General features: G+C 34.6%; 2 protein-coding genes and 2 pseudogenes across 7 annotated transcripts; 2 read left to right on the forward strand and 2 right to left on the reverse strand.

Moving 5' to 3' along the window:
- Positions 1–282: 282 nt before the first annotated feature.
- On the forward strand, positions 283–1,939 carry LOC114272498 (putative rRNA-processing protein EBP2 homolog pseudogene; annotated as a pseudogene). Its single transcript, XR_014337529.1, has one exon. The product of XR_014337529.1 is annotated as a putative rRNA-processing protein EBP2 homolog pseudogene (transcript).
- On the forward strand, positions 1,317–1,706 carry LOC145797674 (putative rRNA-processing protein EBP2 homolog pseudogene; annotated as a pseudogene).
- A 2,972-nt stretch (positions 1,940–4,911) lies between the features above and the next one.
- Positions 4,912–12,185, reverse strand: LOC114272481 (AT-hook motif nuclear-localized protein 3). 2 transcript variants are annotated; one of them, XM_028214206.2, is made up of 6 exons: positions 11,657–12,185; positions 11,177–11,563; positions 9,006–9,073; positions 7,744–7,875; positions 6,424–6,585; positions 4,912–5,590 (listed from the first exon to the last, which is right to left on the reverse strand). In XM_028214206.2, exons 2-6 carry the CDS (start codon positions 11,529–11,531, stop codon positions 5,288–5,290), a joined length of 1,020 nt encoding a protein of 339 aa, XP_028070007.2. In that variant the 5' UTR covers positions 11,532–11,563; positions 11,657–12,185; the 3' UTR covers positions 4,912–5,287. The 2 variants fall into 2 exon arrangements, with proteins under 2 accessions (XP_028070007.2, XP_082738547.1); XM_082882421.1 differs by having other exon boundaries at positions 11,177–12,181.
- Positions 12,186–13,323: 1,138 nt separating this feature from the next.
- On the reverse strand, positions 13,324–18,928 carry LOC114272480 (65-kDa microtubule-associated protein 3). 4 transcript variants are annotated; one of them, XM_028214204.2, is made up of 14 exons: positions 18,679–18,924; positions 18,384–18,444; positions 17,769–17,855; positions 17,437–17,646; positions 16,879–17,130; positions 16,569–16,781; positions 16,333–16,488; positions 16,041–16,200; positions 15,425–15,576; positions 15,249–15,336; positions 15,027–15,100; positions 14,814–14,888; positions 14,412–14,709; positions 13,324–14,005 (listed from the first exon to the last, which is right to left on the reverse strand). In XM_028214204.2, exons 3-14 carry the CDS (start codon positions 17,838–17,840, stop codon positions 13,512–13,514), a joined length of 2,244 nt encoding a protein of 747 aa, XP_028070005.2. In that variant the 5' UTR covers positions 17,841–17,855; positions 18,384–18,444; positions 18,679–18,924; the 3' UTR covers positions 13,324–13,511. The 4 variants fall into 4 exon arrangements, with proteins under 4 accessions (XP_028070005.2, XP_082738546.1, XP_028070006.2 ...); XM_082882420.1 differs by having other exon boundaries at positions 13,324–13,948; positions 18,679–18,859; XM_028214205.2 differs by lacking the exon at positions 18,384–18,444 and having other exon boundaries at positions 13,324–13,948; positions 18,679–18,928.
- Between the last annotated feature and the right edge of the window lie 394 nt (positions 18,929–19,322).

The following is a 19,322-nucleotide window of genomic DNA, read 5'->3' on the forward strand; positions in this document are numbered from 1 at the left end:
TGAATTTTTTAAATTTTTGTAAATATAAAGAGAAAACTGAAAACGTAAGTGTTACCAAACGGCACCTTAGAAACTGTTTTTTTCTTTGAAAGACACAAGTCCTTTTAGAAACATGATCCAAAAATTCGTAAGTTTTAATGGGACAATTTTAGGGCATTGCTTCAAAATTTCCACCAATGCTTATGGAAGTTTCTAACAGTATTAATGATGTTGCTGGTGAATGCGATTTGTATGTTCTGAAATGTATAGTTCTTGTTATAATCTAGTATAATTTGTGCATTATCCGACTTTGTCAAATTTTCTTTCCACTCTAGGCACAAGTATCTCATTCATATTTTCTTTTGGTTTACCATATGATTCCGATCTGCATCACGCCTGATTTATGCTTTTGGACTTAGTTTCCTATTTTTGTTTTGCGCATCTTCTCTGCCTGGAAATGCTCTCATGGGTGTCCTCTAAGGCTAGGAACACAGCCTACATCAAACTCTAAAATCAGATTACCTAATTTTTACGAGGTCGATTACATGTCTTCTGGAAGATAAACTTGCATGGGTATACTGTTGTCTCTCAAGATTGGACCAAGATATTGTTACAATTATGTCATTTCTCATATTTATAACTGTTCAATCTGGTTTAATTTTGTGAAAGAAGAAAGTATGACATGTTTGGGGTCATTTTGTATCTTGAAGTAATATTTAAGAGATGTCTGATAAGCAGGAATCCCCACCCCCTTCCCTCTCTCATCCCTTTTTTACATTTATATATTTGCTTTTTTTGAGCTCCAAGTATAATGGTGCACTTTTTTTTCTTTTTTTTTTTTATGTTGATAGAGATATTTAATGGATGTACTCATAAAAGAACCGGTTTTGTTAAACAAAGACGCAATGGATGATGATGCGGTGGAGAATCTTGATGAGGAGGTTTCTGAATCAGAATCAGAAGACGAAGATGTGAAATTGACAGAACCTTCAAAGAACTCCATATACAAGAGGGATGGTCTTCTCGATAAACTTGGAGATATTGGCTGGCCCAAGAATGTGGAATGGTTACACACACTTTCCCTCGACATTGATCAGCAACAAGAGGTGGACGTGAATGATGATCTGGCACGTGAGCTTGCTTTCTACACACAAGCATTGGAAGGTACAAGACAGGCCTTTGTGAAGTTTCAGTCAATGCAGCTTCCTTTCTTAAGGCCTTCTGACTGTTATGCCGATATGGTGAAAAGTGATACCCACATGGTGACAGTTTTGTTGTGTTTGGTTAGGGGATTTGGGGAGGGATTTGGAAAGGGAAATGGAAAAGTTAGGTGAAATATGAATAAAATAGCTAAGGAAGTTCAAGCTCAGAAGCTCAAAGAGACGGCTAAGCAGAAAAAGGAGGAGATAGAATCGGTTAAGAAATGGAGGAAACAGAGGCAGCAGAGTGGGTTTGCCGGGGATGACAAAGATGGCGAGATAGGTTTGAGTTTTGAAGATGGAAAGTCGTTTGAAAGGTCGAATAAGAAGGGGCCAGAGGTGGGTCCTGGAGACTGCTCTGGAGGTAAGGCGAGACAAGGCGGTGGGAAGGTGATGAAAGGGGCCGGTGGAAAGGGGAAGAGTAGGGGTTTTAAGGATTCCAAGTTTGGGTTTGGAGGACGAAAAGGGATGAAGAAACAGAATACGGCTGAGACTACAAATGATGCAAGAGGGGTTCGACAAATCTAAGTTCTCCAGAAATAAAAAAAGGAAGAAGTGATTTACTATCTTTTTTTTTCTTTTTTTTTTTTGGTTCTGTGATTTAATAGAAATGCTAACTAAGAAATCTATGTTACTGAGAAAGCCTCTCACTGCACATGCACACACTTATTTATTAGTTATGTAAGCTTGAAACTATTGAGATATTTTTCTAGTGACATTCAACATTGCATTGAATTTCTATAAATATTTCGGTTTTCCAATCCGAGTGACACGTGAAACTGGCACAGACCTTACTGATCTTCAAGTACTTCTGTCTGGTGTATGACCATTTTATTGGTGAGTTGATATGTTCTCTTGGCTTTAAAATTATTTTGCTACATCAAGGAGCTGAACAGTGTTGATTGAGAATCTTGGATTTGTTCAGTTGTTGCTGCAATTGTTGTCATCATCATCATTCTTATTCATATTATTGAATCAGAAACTGCTAGCTGTTGATGTTGTCAACCTTTATTGTTAAAAAGTTAGCTGTTTTTTGTTCATTTGTTTGGCATTGTGGTGTTGATGGGTTGGGTTGTATTTCAATTGTTGCTATTTGTTTTGTCTCATCTTTATTCATTTGTTTAACAAGAAGAAGATTAGTTGCCTACATCTTAAGCTGAATTATTACTATTTCTTGAAAAAAGTATCCCGAACTCAGTTTCAAAAAGTTTTGTAGTTTATTTTGAACTTATTTATTATTGATACTATATTTTTTTGTTTGGCAAGTTTGGCATAAGAATTAATAATCCATAAGTTTGGCATAATTACAGTGAGCTCTTCAAATATTTTAATTCATACTGCACTTGACACCATTTTCATCAATAGTGTATGAAAAATGATAATTTGGTAGATTTCTTGGTCAATCTCTTAGGATCCCAAGCATTGTTGATTATGTATTAGTCATATGGATGGAAAATGATATCACTTTTACATTAAAATTATATTTTATCCTTATTATCCTTATTTCTATGTATAGAATACATTAGGTTGATAATTGATATTTGAATGGAAAAATGATGTGAACTAAAATTTTAGTGGGGTGCCAATAGAAGCTCCCTAAAGCTTAACACTCGCACTCTGCAGAAACTGTTGTCATCTCTCTCCTGACAAGCTCAATCCCCTGTTCTTCTTCCCTTGTTATTCTTCATTGGATTTCTGTAATTTTTCCATCTCTCCACAACAATGTTTAATTCCACAATTTTGTTGATCAATCTGTCTGCTTGTAATTCTCTGCTCATCTTCAGTTTCTGCAATTTCATCATAGTAATTTTACTCGTCGGTGGCTCGAAACCCATCTGAGAGTTTGACCAAGTCAGTCTCATTCATACCCCAACTGTTTCCCATAGAAATCACATGAATGACACAAAAAAGAAGCAAACCATAAATGATCTTTGGACAAGAACAGAGCATCAACAGAAGTTAGTGTGTTGTATGAAATAAATGCAGTAGTTGAAGATGAAGAAGATGATGAACTGAGGAGAAGAGTAGAAGAAAAGAATTCATTGATCAGAAGATCAACAGAGGCCGGAAGGCAGAGAAGTTGAGGACCATCTTCTTTAATAATAGTCTAAAGATAAAAGAGTTTGCAGCAACATGATGTGAATGAGGTTACTTCTTGTTTAATGCCCAAGTCATGGGTGATATATTTTTGTAACAATGATTGGCATTGTATGCAAAGAAATTTGGGCAAATTGGCTCTGTGCACTTAATTTCCTATCAATTAGAAATAATCACTTGACTCTTGTAGTTTGTCGACTAAAAGTGCACCATCAATTTTCATTAATAATAACACTTGTAAATTAACCTAAATACCTTCATATTTTTTTTGTTTATTATTATTTTTTTTATTTATAGTTTTTATGAAATAAACCTTCACTTTATGAGGTATAGGCCATGTGCACTTAAACCCCTACCATTTAGAATTATAGGTGCATGTAACGTATTTCTTGTTAATTTGAATGAAAAATGTAACGATGCATTTAGCCCATAAATTATATGGGTTAAGTGATTATTTTTATTTTTTCAGCAACAATAAAAAAATACTAATAAAAACATGTAGTACAAGAAGGGGGACAAGGAGTCTGCCAAGGAAGGGAACAAAAAGAAGAGAAAAAATAAAACACAAATACTTTTGGAAGTTGCTAAAAAAGTCACTTTTTTGGTTTTTCAGCTTTTTTTAGTCAAAAAAAGTCAGTTTTTTTACTCAAAATAACTCAATTTTTTGCTAAAAAAGTCACTAAAAAAAGTCAAAAAATCAACTTTCTAAAACACCACAAAGTCAACTTACAAAATGGCTTTTTTTTTCCCCCCGAGAATTGGAAGGAAACAAGATCAACTTCTTCATTCTACTTTGAACTTCTTTTTCCACCTTTTTCATTTTCATCTTTTTTTTTGGAGAGTGACGCTATTTATAATTTAGCACATAAATCAAAGAGCACTGAGCAGTCATCCACTTGCATTTGGGGAAGTTTTGCTTGAGAAAAAATAAAAGGAATGGCGGACAATCCTATGCACAAGACTCTCATCACTATAAGAATTGAAAAGAGGATAATCTTAAGAAAATGTCTCGTAACTCAAATTTTGTGACTCAAAAGTGACTCAAATGGCCAAAACGGCGTCGTTTTGGCCATTTTTATGTTGTTCTGTACTCAAAACGACGTCGTTTTGGCCATTTGAGCTACTTTTGAGCCACAAAATTTGAGTTACGTAGCATTGTCGATAATCTTATTTCTCACATGCAATGAGATTTGTTTCCAATGAGGAGAAGAAAAGTAACAATAATAATACATTGAAAAAGACCCATATGTTAGGATGAACCATTTACGCTGTGTTTGGTTGGGAGATTTGGGGGATTTGAAGAGAAATTTGGAAAGGAAAAGGAAAAAATAATGCGAAATGTAAATAAAATATACTTATATTTCACATAGTTTCACACATATTTTCCCTTTCCCTTTCTAAATCCCTCCCTAAATCCCTCAAACAAACACAACATTAGGTTTTTAGAGAGAATATGCAATATCTTCAAGGCCATTTAAATTTTTTTTCCCTTTATTTCAAGCCATTTACAATTCATAAATTAGAAGAAATAATCTTGAATTTACGATTGCCTCATAGATGATAAATTTGTTTTCTAAATTGTCTATAGATGGTGTGAACAGTGTTTAATCATAGCTAAATTGGATTTGCTCAAAGCTAAACAAAGAACATAGCTCCATATATTTCACAACATACAAAGTCAATTCTTAATAAAACAGAATCCAATTAAATATTTCAATCTTTCAGCTACAGTGAAGTCAGAAAGATTGACAAACAAGGTGTCATAATACATCTAAAAATTCTACATCAACAAATGAAACAACACAACATATGACGGCAACAACGACTACTGTAGAATAAGCCCTACTAGATCGTGGTACCGTCATCCTAACCCTAGTTCCTACAAATACAACTCCAGCTTATAAAACTGGCCTCATGTTAAGCCCTACTTTGTCCTATGACGAGTCAATGAGTTTATGAGAAGGTCAGATAAGGAAGTCGAGATACAAGCAAGGTACAAAGTGCATGCATGATCAGCAAGAAACCTCCAACTTCTGTAGGCCAGGGTCTTTAGATTCGGCTCCGGGCATGGGTATTTCATTTTCAGTGCCTAAATTCTTCGGAACGTAAATGGAGTTTGGAGTAGTAGCCATCCTATCTCCGTGGAAGGAAGTGGGAGGTGAGAGGATCGGCTTTGGTCCTCCATACACTCCCTCTGTTCCTTTTCCGGAGTTGTGATTAGAAGGGGTTGGGGAAAAGTTTGCTCTGTGCTCAGATTTCTGCTTCTTGGGCTTCTGCTCCATCTGATGGCCTGGTAAAAAGCTCCCAACCACAACCTGATGCAGTAAAAAACGTTAGAAAGTAATGCAAGTCATCACTCTGAACATGAGCAGCAAATGCAAAAAACGAGTCCATTTATTTGTTAGTCAAGGTTTATCGTGCATCTGTCACAGAAAACAAAGCAGGCCACGTATGTTACATGAACTTTTCAAATAAATTAAATACCCATATCGGACACCTGACACTTAGACAAGGGTGCAGGATATTTGTACGAGACTTTCCATCATACACTTTCTATATGTTTGTATCTAACACTATCATTACATGTATATATTGTTACAGAACTTTTATAAAAAGAGTAAAATATCTTCTTGACTATGTTACATATAACACCATTTTATCTGTTTTGGGAACTTAGCTAAAAGTCAGCTTCTTGGCTTTTTAGGTTTTTTGAGTCACATCGTCTCTCTATTTTTTTACACCTTTTTTCAAAAAAAGCAAAAAAAAAAAAAAGGCCAAAAAACCAGCTTTTAACCTACTTCCCAAAACAAGCCAATAGACTAAAAATATGACCTTTTTTTGTAAAGTCCGCGTACTCTTAAATTTTAAGTTTGACAAGGTCTGACCTCAAGATACGCACACACCCACACCCATACCCAAGATCACGTGACATAGGCTGCCACTTGCCCTTATAGGGGGTTAAAACCATCACATAACATCTCACATACTATATACATGATTAAAAAAAGAAATATTTGTTAAAAGGTTAATGTTTGTAGACATTGTTAACAGTGAAAATTAAAGAATCACAAATTAATGGCCAATTGGATATTTGGAATATCTTCTTTTCTTTTTAGTTTCTTTTTCTGATTTTGTAATATAATCTAACCTGAACAGGGCTAGCAGCTACTAAAAGGCCAGCGATTCCTCCCCCCAAAACACGACCATCTGGGCCTGCCAAAGAAACACTCATCCCACCAGATCTGCTTTTTGCTCCTCCAATATCACTAGGCATAAATGACCCGGTCAAGGAAAGTATCTCAAAACGACCCTGCAAACACAAGACGCCAAATTTGATAGCCAGCCTCTCAGGTGATAAAGCCATATGGATGAGAGTAATAATTCAAGTATCAACTCAACCTATATTGACAATGAGAACCACAATACGAGCATAATGATGGATCAATACATTCTTTATAATTTCTTAGGAAACTCAAGGGTGAAGGAATGATCATCCCTGCATTATCTTAATTCTCCCAAACCAATTCCCAACTACAAGGACATAAACAAGAGTTCTCATATTATTTAAGTCTCGGATTGCAATTCCATACCAAAGGTGTCAAATATTTTGTTATCAGGCAAAAACTCGTAGAGCGAGGTGCCACAAAAAAAAAAAAAAAAAAAAAAAAAAACAGGACTCACGATGGATGCATGTATGCAATATATATTGTCTCAATGCAGACTGCAGGAAAAAGTATTCAAGAGAGACGAAATAAAATAAAAAGAAAAGAAAACTTCCTTCAATCCCGCAGCTTTAATGTATGCCTAGTGGTGTTTTTAGTTCCATTTCCAGAAGAAGTACAATTTTGTTTTTGTTTTTTTGTTTTTTTTTTTTCAAACAAAAAGGAAAGAAAAGAAGACAACAATGCTAATAAGAAAATGTTGTGCGAAGAAAGAGAGAGTACATTTCAAGATCTTGATGTGACTCACTCATATAACAGAGTAGACCCATCAGCAAAAAAATATGAGGACAAACAAATCGATGGACATATTACACTGAGCAGATTCCATTGGCAAAAGAAGTATTTGTTTAAAAAAAATGCGAAGAAAGAGTGCATGTCAAGATCTTGATGTGCCACGCTGAGTAGACCCTTTTGCAAAAAATATGAGAGGACATACAAAGTCGATGGACCATATTACACAGAATTAGGCAAATTGCAAGACAGTGGGCAGTGGGGAAATTATTTACCAAAAGTTGGGGGTTGCGACTTTTGTTATGGTTTCTTTGCACAGAAAAAGTTGCACCTCCTCTATGTGTTTGTAATTATTTTTGGTCTTCTACACTGATTTGTAATTTCCCCCACAGAATTACAGCATGAAGCTTAAAAAATGCATGCAAGGGTAACTATATTGCAGATAACCCTTCTAAAAATCCCTGCAAACCAACTGCTTAAAAAAATTGGAAAAAATGAAGAGAAAAGGTTGGCACCTCATATGTTAAAGTACCCCCAGAAGAAGTAGGCTGACGAAGGGTAACATTTGAAATTGCACCATTTGCTGAAAGAACACAAATAGCTCTAGACCCTTGTTGAGAAAATGATATGACCTTCATCGTAACATCCTGAAACAAGTAGAACAGAAACCAAGAATGCTATCATGGACATAGATACCAAATTTTGTAATAGTGTACATTAAGATCATCCTTAAAAATAGCGAGTATAATGAGTAGTTAGTGCACAATCATCCTTGTGATATTATCAATAAGCCTTCCGAAAATTCAAAATTAACATAAAGTTTGCCTATTTGAATACATTCATTATATATTCCCTTGTATCATCTTTACCATCTTAGGTATTAATTGTGAGTTAAACTATGACAAACAAATTATGGATCACCCATATGTCTCAACAGGCAGCAGATACTTCTCGAAATTATTCCTTTCATTTTCCTCTAATTTTCTCCCCTAAATAATTAAGAATTTAACGCTGTGTTTGGTTGGGAGATTTGGAGAGGGATTTAGAAAGGGAAAGGGAAAAGGTGTGTAAAATTAGGTGAAATATAGGTATGTTTATTCACATTTCACCTACCTTTTCCATTTCCCTTTCCAAATCACTCCTCAAATCCCCCAACCAAACAAAACATAAGTGTACTATTCATCTTTATTGACGTTATCAATAAAAGAACCATTAAGCAACAGTTCACTTATTAAAAGTGAAGTTACAATTTACATCAAGACTAACATTTACAACCTCTATTATCTCCGGTAATTTTTTTTTTTAAAAAAGTCAATTAAAATTTTAGAAATTCAAGGGCTAAAAGCAAAGAGTAAAAGCAAACACTAATATCGTCAAGTATGTAAGCAATTGTTTTTATTATCCTTGTTAAGTATTCCTTTCTGTCGAGATTATTCTGTACTACCTCAAACAAAATAAATAACAAACAGTTCGGGGGGGGGGGGGGGGGGGGGGTGTTGAGGAAACTGTTTTCCCATGCTCAGAAATTTCACTCTTAACGCTTATTTACATAATAAATCTTTTTATATTTCAACAAAACGAAAGGAACTTTTCATTCATCCAGCAAAATCTCTGACCTAGAGAAGGATCCAGTTCATATAATGACAGCATTTATTAGAGTCAACATATCACAAACAATAATACAAGTAATTTACTAAATATGTAGCCGAATTAAGATAAGGCACTAATAAAAATCACATAAAAACACAATTATATTTTTACAGATCAACAAAAATACCTCGCCAGCATTAACAGTGATCACATGAGGTGTGAAATTTGCACCAACAGAGTACGCTACCCAATTACCTACCAAAAAAAAAATGAAAAAAAGAAAAGGGGAATATAAAATAAGTTTTAAAAAAAAAAAATGAAGAAAATATTTGCTCAAAGGAAAGCAGTCAACTCTGCATTGAAGTCGTCCACTTGAACTAAAACATTAACAATTACAATCTCAAGCTGTGAAACCCAAACCAAATCCACAAGATCTCACAAAAAAAACCAGACAACAATCAAACAAAAGGGCATGCACAAGCATCACAGTCATCTTTTTCTTTGAGATACACAACTGTGTGAATCAAATTAAATTGTGCATACAATAGATTAAGAGTCTGCGAGACATAAAATCTTACAACGATTCTGTCACCTTTATAGATGATCATTCCAAAATAACAGAACTTGAGCTGATGACATATACTAAGAATTTTGATGTTCAGGTGAATTTGGTAAATATTCAGCGTTACTGAAATAATTAAGGCCATTCTCTACTTTTTCGTGCTGTTTAGAATTGATATACAATCAGAAATTCATGATAAGCTTGATTTTAAATTAGAGAAACTTTCAGGACATCAGAAATTGATTTTACAAGTTTTATTTATTGACGAAGAAGAAGAAGAAAAAGAAGAAGCGGCAGCAGTAGAATAAAAAAAAAAAGTTTTGAAAGGTAAATTTTTTTTTTGAAGTACAATGCTAGCATTTTGGGGGTTAGAAAACAAGTACATAGCTAAACAGTCCATTATCGAAGATGGTAAGCTTTAATGAAACGAGAGATGTTTTGCCGAGTTATTTACCAAATCCTCACTCTTTACAAAAATTATTGTTTTGAATTTATTTACCATATTCATGCTATTTTACGAAACACAACTTCACGTTTTAAAAATGTTAAAAGATTTCACGATAACTTAATTAAAATTGTGTTATAAAAGAACACGAATATCACTTCACAAAACAACATAAGTTTAGAAAATAAATTCAAAATTACTTGAGCTAGGAAAATATATTCTAAAAAAGCATTAATTTCAATTTAAAATCTATCTCATCAAAGGCAAAGAATATTTTTCCAAGCGTACCCATGTCAAGCTCAATAGATGTTCAATCATTTTCTACCTTATCATCATCAGCCACTAGTACTCTTCATTCTTGTTTCTGCCTCTTTTATGTCTCATGCAATTATTGGGTGTGAAGACAGTTTTGTGTCTGGTCACATCAATACACTAGTTGACATCATCAATAAAACAAGCTGGCACTTCCCAACAGTTTTTACTCACTTTTAAGTGTTTACTTGTAGCATCTTTCTGTTTTTCCACCACACAAAGGTAAAAAATTTCTATATTCAACAGAAAAAGATTCCCTCCATGTCAATATGTCATGTCTACCCTAATTTCCAAATCTACTAGTAATTATTGGGTATAACCGTGATATCACGTAACGGTATACGATTGGATGTCCGCCATAATTTCGAACTCTCGTGATATCACGTGGCGGTGGTGGTATCATTAAAGACTACGCGATTGGGTTAGTGGCAGATAAGAGATGTTGATCCAATCTCATTTACAATTTTTTATTGGCGTTTAATATTTTTTGACCTTACCCTCAAGATTTATTCTAGATCTAATAATTATCCAGTCTTCCCGAAACACCATAGATCAAACATATAGTCACATACTGTTCCGGACTTATGTGACAATTTCTGAAGATCTAGAGAGGTAAGGGTCCCACTCTCTCTTCTCAAATTTAATGAATATCCTTAAATCTCTCGTAAATAAAACTAAATACGAGATTTCTATCCCATATCTCAGATAGAGGTTCAAATTTTCATCACATCATATGACTGAGAATGCATTGAAGACAAAAAGACAAAACTTTGAAACAGAAGATCTGGCCCTAAACCAGATGAGTAGGTCTAGTTTTCACACAAAACAATAAACTAATAAAATTTGGAAACCTATCAATAATTGGTAAAAGAGTATCTCCCAAAACTGTGACAGATTCTAATCTAATTTTAGCAAGAGATCAGATCATGATCTGAAACCTAGAAAACAGTAAATCAATGGATAAATTAACAGATAATATACAATAAAAATTCAAAAAACTTACATCTATATAAAAGAGGAATTCAATTCAATTTCTTACCCAAACTCTCAAACTCCATCTTTTGTTTCTTCTTCAATGGTTGTTTCCAAGCTGAGAAATCCCCGGTCAGCGGAATCGAAGCCGATATCGGCATCGGCGACAGAGTTTGCCTGAGAGACCCATCTGGGCCGTACTTCCTCGGCCTCCCCCTCTTCTTCTTCAACGCCTCCGTGCTCGGCGCCGCCGCTGAAACTGGTGTCGCTGTCGTGATCACCGCCGTGGACGGTTGCGGAATCGGCGATCCGCTCAATTGGCTTGGGTTTTCGGTCCTCGCCGGCAGTATGTAGCTCTCCGGAGCCTCATCACCCCTTGTAACCCCATAACTGTGATGATTAATCTCTTCTTGTCTCTCCATTCATAGAAATCAAAGCAAAAAATCACAAAACCCTAAAAAAAAAAGAAAACGAAAACTCAAATTCTACACATAAGAGCTCAAACAGTTGAGGAGAATCAAACCCAGAAAAATTATGGAAAACCCACTTCGAAATTCGCAAAACCCAGAAATTGTTGAGACTGAAGTCAAAGAAGAAAGATCAAAATCTGAGAAATTACTTCTACAGTTAAAACCAGTAAGCTTCAGCCATTGAAGAGCAAGGTCAGAGCTTCAATGGTGACGCATGTATTTTTTTTTTCAAAAATTAAAAATTAAAAAAAGAATGAAAAATTTTCTTGGGTTTCAGAAATTGTTGAAAGGATGAAGAAATTAGGGTTTTGCAGGAAAAGGTGGAAAGCAAAGGAAAATAAAAAGTAGAAAAATGGAAAATAAAATAAAAAAATAAATTGGGGGGAGGGGGGATTTTAATTTAATATTGGAGAATTTAATTAATAATCAAATATTTTAATTTGTAAAATTTAAAGTATTAATTTTGGTTAAGGAAATGGTTTGAAGTCCGTCTTGGAAATTTAATAAAATGGGAATTAATAAATGGAAAGTTGGTAAAATTTTGAATAAAAAATTTAAGAACATATGGGAAAAGAAAATAGCTTTTAATTTTTAAATTGAAACTTAGGCCTCGTTTGGGAACAGGCTAATTTAGTAACTTTTTGGCTATTTGGCTAAAAAGGTAGGTAAAAAAAACTTGTATGTTTGGTATGACTTTTTGGCTAATTACGAAAAGATGTGCAAAAAGTAGAGAGAAAAGAGAATCTTTGACTTTTTGGTATGAGTTGTTGGCTTTTTGGCTAATTTAGTAACTTTTTGGCTAATTGGCTAAAAAAGTAAGTCCCCAAACGAGGCCTTAATAATTATTAAAAGCTGTAAAGTAAAGGTAACGCCAATTTTCCCAACCTCTGACCTGTTCTTTGTCTTTTCAGGTAAAATTAAAGTTTGACCATAAAAAATTTAGGTGGCCTACTGTTTTGACTAATTTACTGTTATTGCCACTCCAACTTGCAAATCCATTTTGTTTTTATATTTTGTTTTTTTAACAATCTGCCAAATTCAAAATCCTAATTATGCAGAATCCCAAATTGTGTGTGTGTATGTTTTAGCAAGTCAATATGTAGTCTTTCTATGATTTTGATTTCATTGGTTCTCATTTTGGTTTTGTATAACAAGTTCTTTTTTTTATACAATTTTTGTTATAGTCGTATCTGAGTCTATAATTGTATGTCCGTTTTCTCATTTTAATTTTGTATAATTCATATTCTTTTATCTGTATGATTTTCGTTCTAAGCCAGAATTGTTTTTGAATTGCCTCTTTTCTAAGTTCTCCGCTGTGGTTGATTCCAAGTCCGATGTTTTGCAATATAATATATTTTGGCAATAAATTAACTTGCAAAAAAAAAATTTATTTTTTCTATAATTTGAAGTGGAACAAAGAAAAAGGCAATGTTGATGTTTTGCACCTGCAAATGAACAAATACCAGACAACTGCAAGTGCATGCATCTTATTGTTATCCAGCAATTGAAAGGGTTGAAAATGGAAAAAGAAACTTCCAGGGCTTGAATGGTTGAAACTGGTTACTGCTTTATGGGATTGGTGGCGCAACTCTCTAGCCTGAAAACTAGGCAATCCTTGCCCCAAAAAAGGGGTTAATAATAGAAAATAAAAAATTGCTGAAGAAATAAGAAGAAAAATCGGATTGCCTGAAATTCAGTCACATAAATGGCATAAAACATCCAAAACTTAAAAGAGAAGATCACATTGATCAGAAAAGAACAATATCAATATAGGTCCACGTTTAGAACAACTCGTAGACAATGTACACAATTAGAGAAGCCAATTAGAATTGACTTATCAACCCCACAAATCCAGAGAAACAAAAAGAATACAAAAAAACATTCAATAACAATAATATGAGAGTCAAGTTCACCTAAGCTGTCAACAACAAATCACACTTGTATTACTGTCTTGAGATGTGGTGTTCTAGGAAGCACGAAACCCGCTCGTCTTTCTTCAAACGAGTATTCAATCTCTTCAGGAATAATCTCTTCAACAACCGGTTTACCACCACAATAAGGAACCAGAGGACGAGCAGCTGGTGTCATCGCTGTCTGCATTGGAATTGACACCGTTGAAGGTGTAGGGGGCATAGGGATTGACATTACTTTAGGAGTCCTATTCTCTTCCTCTGCAGCAGCAGACATTAACTTGGAAGGAGTAGTGAATTGGGTACTGTTGCTTCGAAGTAATTTCTGAGATGTCATTTCATTCTGCTTTCTGTTCACTTCTTCGATTAAGTTTGCTGCGTTGGACTTGGATGATTCTGTGGAAGAGATGGGCGAGAAGGGTTTCCTCTTTAGGGGTGACTCTACTTCACGAGCATTTACTGCATTGAAAGAATGCTTCTTTAGAGGGAGACCAGCAATATCCAAGCCTCTTCTACCTAAGATGATAAAGTGAAAAACGATATTGATGATACACAGAATAAATATATATAGTTAAGGTATTTGCGTCATGGTTTGCACAAACTAAAAATATAGCTCTATTGCCCTGTCTCTCCTGCCTACTGCACAAGCCATTATATGATTATTGTTAAAATAAAATAAAAAAACCCCTCAACAACACAAACTTTAGGATGTCTTCAATGACACATTGTTTATCCAATGCATGTATTCCTTTCTGTCATGTTTCCAAAAGCAACTTATGTTAAAAAGCTTCTAGTGCATTTCAAAACTTGTTGATTTTTTTAACAGATAAAAAGCTTTAAAAGCAATTGAAGAAATCTATCAAAAACATCAACTTTTTCAAAAGTAGAAAAGAAACGAAAATTATAGTTTGAAGAAAATTACCAGCTGATAAAGCTGCAAATGCATTATCCTGGGGGTGATGTAACTGGTCATTTGGGTGCAGACGATCACTCTTCTTGGCTTGACGTGTATTAGGAGTAGCTTTCATGGAGTGAAGAGGATCAGGTTTTGGAGTTTGTAGCATTGCTCCTCCAACAGAAAGTCTTCTATTAGTCGTCACTACTCCACCAGATGACAATCTAGGACCCTTTTTCCCACTCTGGAGCTTCATTGGACTTGGTTTTGAACCAAAAAGTGCCTCCTGTTCTGCCATTAATTGCCCCTGAAGTTTCTTCTGGTCCTGAAATTGATTTAACATCTTGTTAAAGGTCATAATTACATACAATTTGGATATGAAATAACCAGTTGAATCCATGATTGAGTCTAATAGGAAGCCTATATTACCCTCTGCCTCTTGCGCTCTTGCTCTTTCTCTTGCCGTAAAATAGTATACTCTTCAAGCATAGAAAGAAGACGTATCTGGACAGGCACATAAAAAGGAATTTTTTAAAAACAAGAGTACATTAAAAAAAGTAAATAAGAATGCAGAATATACAGTAATTGAAACCAACTTGTTATAAAACTCAAATATTTAGAACAATAGAGAGAAACACTTACACCATCATAAGTGAACTCAATGCTTCTCTCGTCCTCCCATGCTGCAGTTTTTGAAGCCAATGCTTCCACCATTCCTGACCCAACACAACACAGTTAAATTTAGCTGAAACAGCAGCACGTATATGATTAGGTCAAACTGAACTTCGACAAATGCAGCTACAAAACATTGACCCACTGTTGAAACCTAGATCCCATTTTCTCTAGTTGAAGCTTCTAGCATACCTGGAAGTTTATTAACCAAAGCACGAGCTTTCTCAGCACGCTTCAAAGTAAGATGAGAACCTCTTCCAGCATTGTATCGGTTATCATCCTAAACAAGCGCAATCAGGGTGACAATTAAGCAAGATTCATTTAAAATTAAAAAAATAGAAAATATGACGATAAAGAAAACAACCAACCCTGTTATACTCCTCAAGCCAACACTCCTCCTCACATGCAACCAGCCACTTCTCAACTTTTTCAAGAATTTCCTTCCTGCTAAAAGCTTCCTCTTTGACTTTAGCAATTTGAAGCTCAATTTGTTCAAGGACAGATGCAGGGTCCACAACTCCTGTATCCCAAAATTTGATAAATAAAGGCCTCGTTTGGGAAGTGGCTATTTTAGTAGGCTATTTTAGTTTTGTGTTTGGGAAGATGAGATGAATTTTTAGTTGAGCTGTTGTATTGGAAAGTGTGTTAAAATGATGTTTAAATTTAAAATGACAAATTTGTCCCTAAAAATATGTTTTTTTAAATTGATATCAAGGGGTAAAATCGGAATTTATTTATTGATGGAACAAGTGCTGTAGCTGACAGTGTAGGTTGTGCCTACACTACCAGCTGTGCAGCCTATATATAATTTTTTTTTTTTTTTTTTTTTTTGAAAAAGCTTCCAACAGTGTTGCTTTTGAGCTTTTTTCTCAAAATAGGCTACAATAGCCTCATTTATGGCTTCCCAAAAAGCGCCAAAATTGGAAGACATAACAGAGATATTAGCATCACTATCAGTCTTCTCTTATAAACAAGTTAAAATACCAGACTCTATAGCTTCAATAGCAATTTCCACCGCACTATCTGATTCAGGAATCAAATGTGTCTTCCTACAAATCTCCTCTAGCTCTGACCTCTTCTTCAAAACAAGCTCCTTCATTTTGCTTGCTTTCAACTCTTCCAGCCTAGAAACTTCTGCCTGAACCTGCCATAATAAATTTACTTTTCTTTCAGTTCCTAGAAAAAGAAAAAAGACTGCTTGTCACAAACAAAAGCACCATGAGAACTAACAAAACAGAAAGTCAGATGACTTGTGCTCAAAATCAGTAACACCCACATCATTGATGAAATCCACAGAAAGCGTGTTGGGTTCTGTTATCTCGTGTTCTGAAGCAGCTATGTTACAGGTAACATTCTGAAACATCTGTTGCTCTTCAATTGGCGTGTCCATCAAATTCCAAAGCTCCAACATTGAAGTTGCAAGATCTTGGAGCTGAAAGGTAAATGGGTCAACAAATTAAACAAGAAAAATGATTTCGAAGTTACTAGGAACTTATTTAAACCATTATTTACCCGCTGCATTCTCTGTATTTTAACCTCTCGCAATCTTTCTATTGCAATTCCCAACCGCTCAATAGTCTCATTACTTATGTTCGTCATTCCTTCAGAATCGTTACCTAGACTGGGGTGAACCTCACTAACTGTTTGCTTGAAATCTATACCAAGCACCAAGCACAGTGAATTCAAAGTATTCAGGAGGTCCAACACATGGTTCATTCGATCACTCTGCATGTAAAGAAACATCAAGAGAAGTAAGAGAAGAATGTTTGAAAGACTGGTAGAAAAAGAAAAAAGAAAATAGAACAAAATGAAAAATAATTACCCTTTCTTTTTGAAGTGCCTGAAGCTCTCTATGCAACTCTTCAAGTTTTCTTAAAGACAAATCAGTTTCATCCACAACTGTGCTGGACGGAGTATATTCAGAGGACCTATGTATCTCATTTGATATCTTCTGAATTTGCTCCAGAACTTCAACAAATTGATTCCGTCTATCACATTTCCTCTTCTGCATCTCCTCTAGTTGTGGAAGAATAGTGCTGAGCTCTTCCTTCAAGCTTCCAGGGTTTTGATCAGACTGAAAAAGACCAGTTTAAATTGTTATGCACCAACTATCAGACCAGGGCAAGTTTTAGTTTCAGGTCTCGTACTCCGCAGTGATTATAAGTCTTTTTGGTCATAAATGATTGTCAATTGCCCATAATCATTATGCTTGTTTCAATCAAACATTAAAAACCACCATGGCATAGTTTTTCAAAACTGTACCTCAACATCTCCAAATTGTCAACTTTCATACGACCTAAACTATTCCAAACTGAGGTTTACAAGTGCACACTGCAACAAAATAAAACTGTCCAAGTCTCTATTCAGAGATAATACTAACCTGCTGCCTAATATGTACCGGTCTCTCTCCCATTGCAGAGCAGATAGCCGCGAGCTCTGCTTCAGAATCTGCAATTGCTTGTCTAAGCTGAGCTCTACATCGGTTAGCCCTATCTACCTTTCTTCTGTATACTTCTAGACATTCTTGTTCAAGCTCAAGCAACATTTTATCCCTTTCAGCTTCGGATTCCCCAACTTCATCCCATATTATCTGATTTAACCAATAAATCAGGAGTAGAATAAGATTGCTGACAAGTTAAGGATAAGACATTTCAACTACAGGGAAAAGAAGAACTAGAAAGATATTTATATATTAAGGGTCCGTGGAAAAACCTGGAGTTCATATAAAAGAGATCCACATGTGGTTTCCACTTGCAAAAGTGGGTCGTTCTGGACCTTGGACATGTTGAAGCAATTATCCTGCCAATAACAATTTTTCTTTATAAACCATCATGAACTATATGCACCGTATAAATTGCATTATACTAAATTGATTTGACAAAAAGAAAAACCCAGATTTACCCTAATGTGAAGGATGCCAAAAAAAAAAAAAAAACTAACGTAAAAGTGATCAACATGATGTGGAAAAAAGGCTTCTGAAATTAAACCCTAAACCCTAATGTAAAAATGATCAACATGATGTGGAAAAGGCATCTGAAATTAATGTCCATGCCCGTTATTTACAGGAAACAGAGTAAGCTACATTGATACTGATACCAATTGCAGTTCAATTTCTCAATTACTCTAATTCTTAGTTTTACATATGAAAAATAAGAAGGTGTGTTCAGCTTCTTAAGTGACATGTCAAAGATATTTCACCAAGAATACCTACATCAAAAGGGTATATAAGAAGTAGAATATTTACTTGTAAACTTATGATTTTGCAGACTCAACAATATTTGGGTCAAATATGAACTAAAAACTGCTAATCAAGTAAATTTCACTTACACATTCCTCAAACTAATTTTTCCCAAAACAAACCATGGATCCTCTTAAAAAAGCTTGACATCTGAAGCAAATAAATAAATAAATTCCAAAATCAAGAGGGTCTAGCTTAACAGAATCAAAATCAACAAGTCTAATTCAAATCATTACCAGTAAGTACAATAAATAAACCATATAAAAAACACAAAAACCACTGTTTGGTTTAATTTAATCAATTCTCAGACCAAACACACGCACAAACACATAAGAGAAGAATAAATCAAATGGAACAACAATTCAGAGATCAGGAAAAGAAAACCTGAGAAAAGCGATGTCCACAAATGAGTGAATTGTGGAAGAGGAATCGAATACGAGAATTGTTTCGATCTTTTGCTGTCTGAGGAAGGTGTTTGAGAGATCAGTAAGGTTTGAAATTTGATTTGATGAGAGAACAAAATGGAGACAGAGAAAAGAAGAAGGATTAGCCGTTTGGGAATTCGACCGTTGAGGGCGTTTGGGTTAGGGCTAGGGTTTTAATAATAATAATTTATGTAGTACGATATTTGGGGGAGTTTGAGGGAACGACTAGGATTTGAATTTCAAAAGTGGAGTGTGTGTGAGTGAGTGTGAAGAGTAGTTAACAGTAGAAAAATGATAACATCGCCCGCTGTGATGTTCGTTTCGTCACGAGCGCATTCATAAATTTACCACGTGGCAGAGGAGTCATAGGTGAAAATAATTTTTATATACGAATAACATACATATCATGTGCTACTTTATTAACTTTAACAATAAATTTTATTACATTTAAATTAAATGTTTGAAGATAATAAATAATATATATATTTATAATTAATAAAAAATAATATTATGTAATGTCTTCTTGAAATATGAGATATTTTAAAAAATTGATAAAAAATTAACATTTTAACTTTTTTAAATTTATTTTATCTATATAAAATA

This window comes from Camellia sinensis, chromosome 8 (genome assembly GCF_055761805.1).
Source record: "Camellia sinensis isolate YWXY chromosome 8, ASM5576180v1, whole genome shotgun sequence".
In the NCBI taxonomy this organism is placed as follows: Eukaryota; Viridiplantae; Streptophyta; class Magnoliopsida; order Ericales; family Theaceae; genus Camellia; species Camellia sinensis.

What these genes read in the sequence shown, in the direction of transcription:
- LOC114272481 (XM_028214206.2), bottom strand. Translation starts at nt 11,531, where the DNA reads ATGGAGAGACAAGAAGAGATTAATCATCACAGTTATGGGGTTACAAGG. An exon ending in TCACTGTTAATGCTGGCGAG is followed by an intron (nt 7,876 to 9,005) that starts GTATTTTTGTTG and finishes TACTTGTTTCAG; the next exon opens with GATGTTACGATGAAGGTCAT. An exon ending in TAGCTGCTAGCCCTGTTCAG is followed by an intron (nt 5,591 to 6,423) that starts GTTAGATTATAT and finishes TTACTGCATCAG; the next exon opens with GTTGTGGTTGGGAGCTTTTT.
- LOC114272480 (XM_028214203.2), bottom strand. Translation starts at nt 17,840, where the DNA reads ATGTCCAAGGTCCAGAACGACCCACTTTTGCAAGTGGAAACCACATGT. An exon ending in CGGTACATATTAGGCAGCAG is followed by an intron (nt 17,131 to 17,436) that starts GTTAGTATTATC and finishes GGTCTTTTTCAG; the next exon opens with TCTGATCAAAACCCTGGAAG. An exon ending in TTTGGTTAATAAACTTCCAG is followed by an intron (nt 15,101 to 15,248) that starts GTATGCTAGAAG and finishes GTGTTGGGTCAG; the next exon opens with GAATGGTGGAAGCATTGGCT.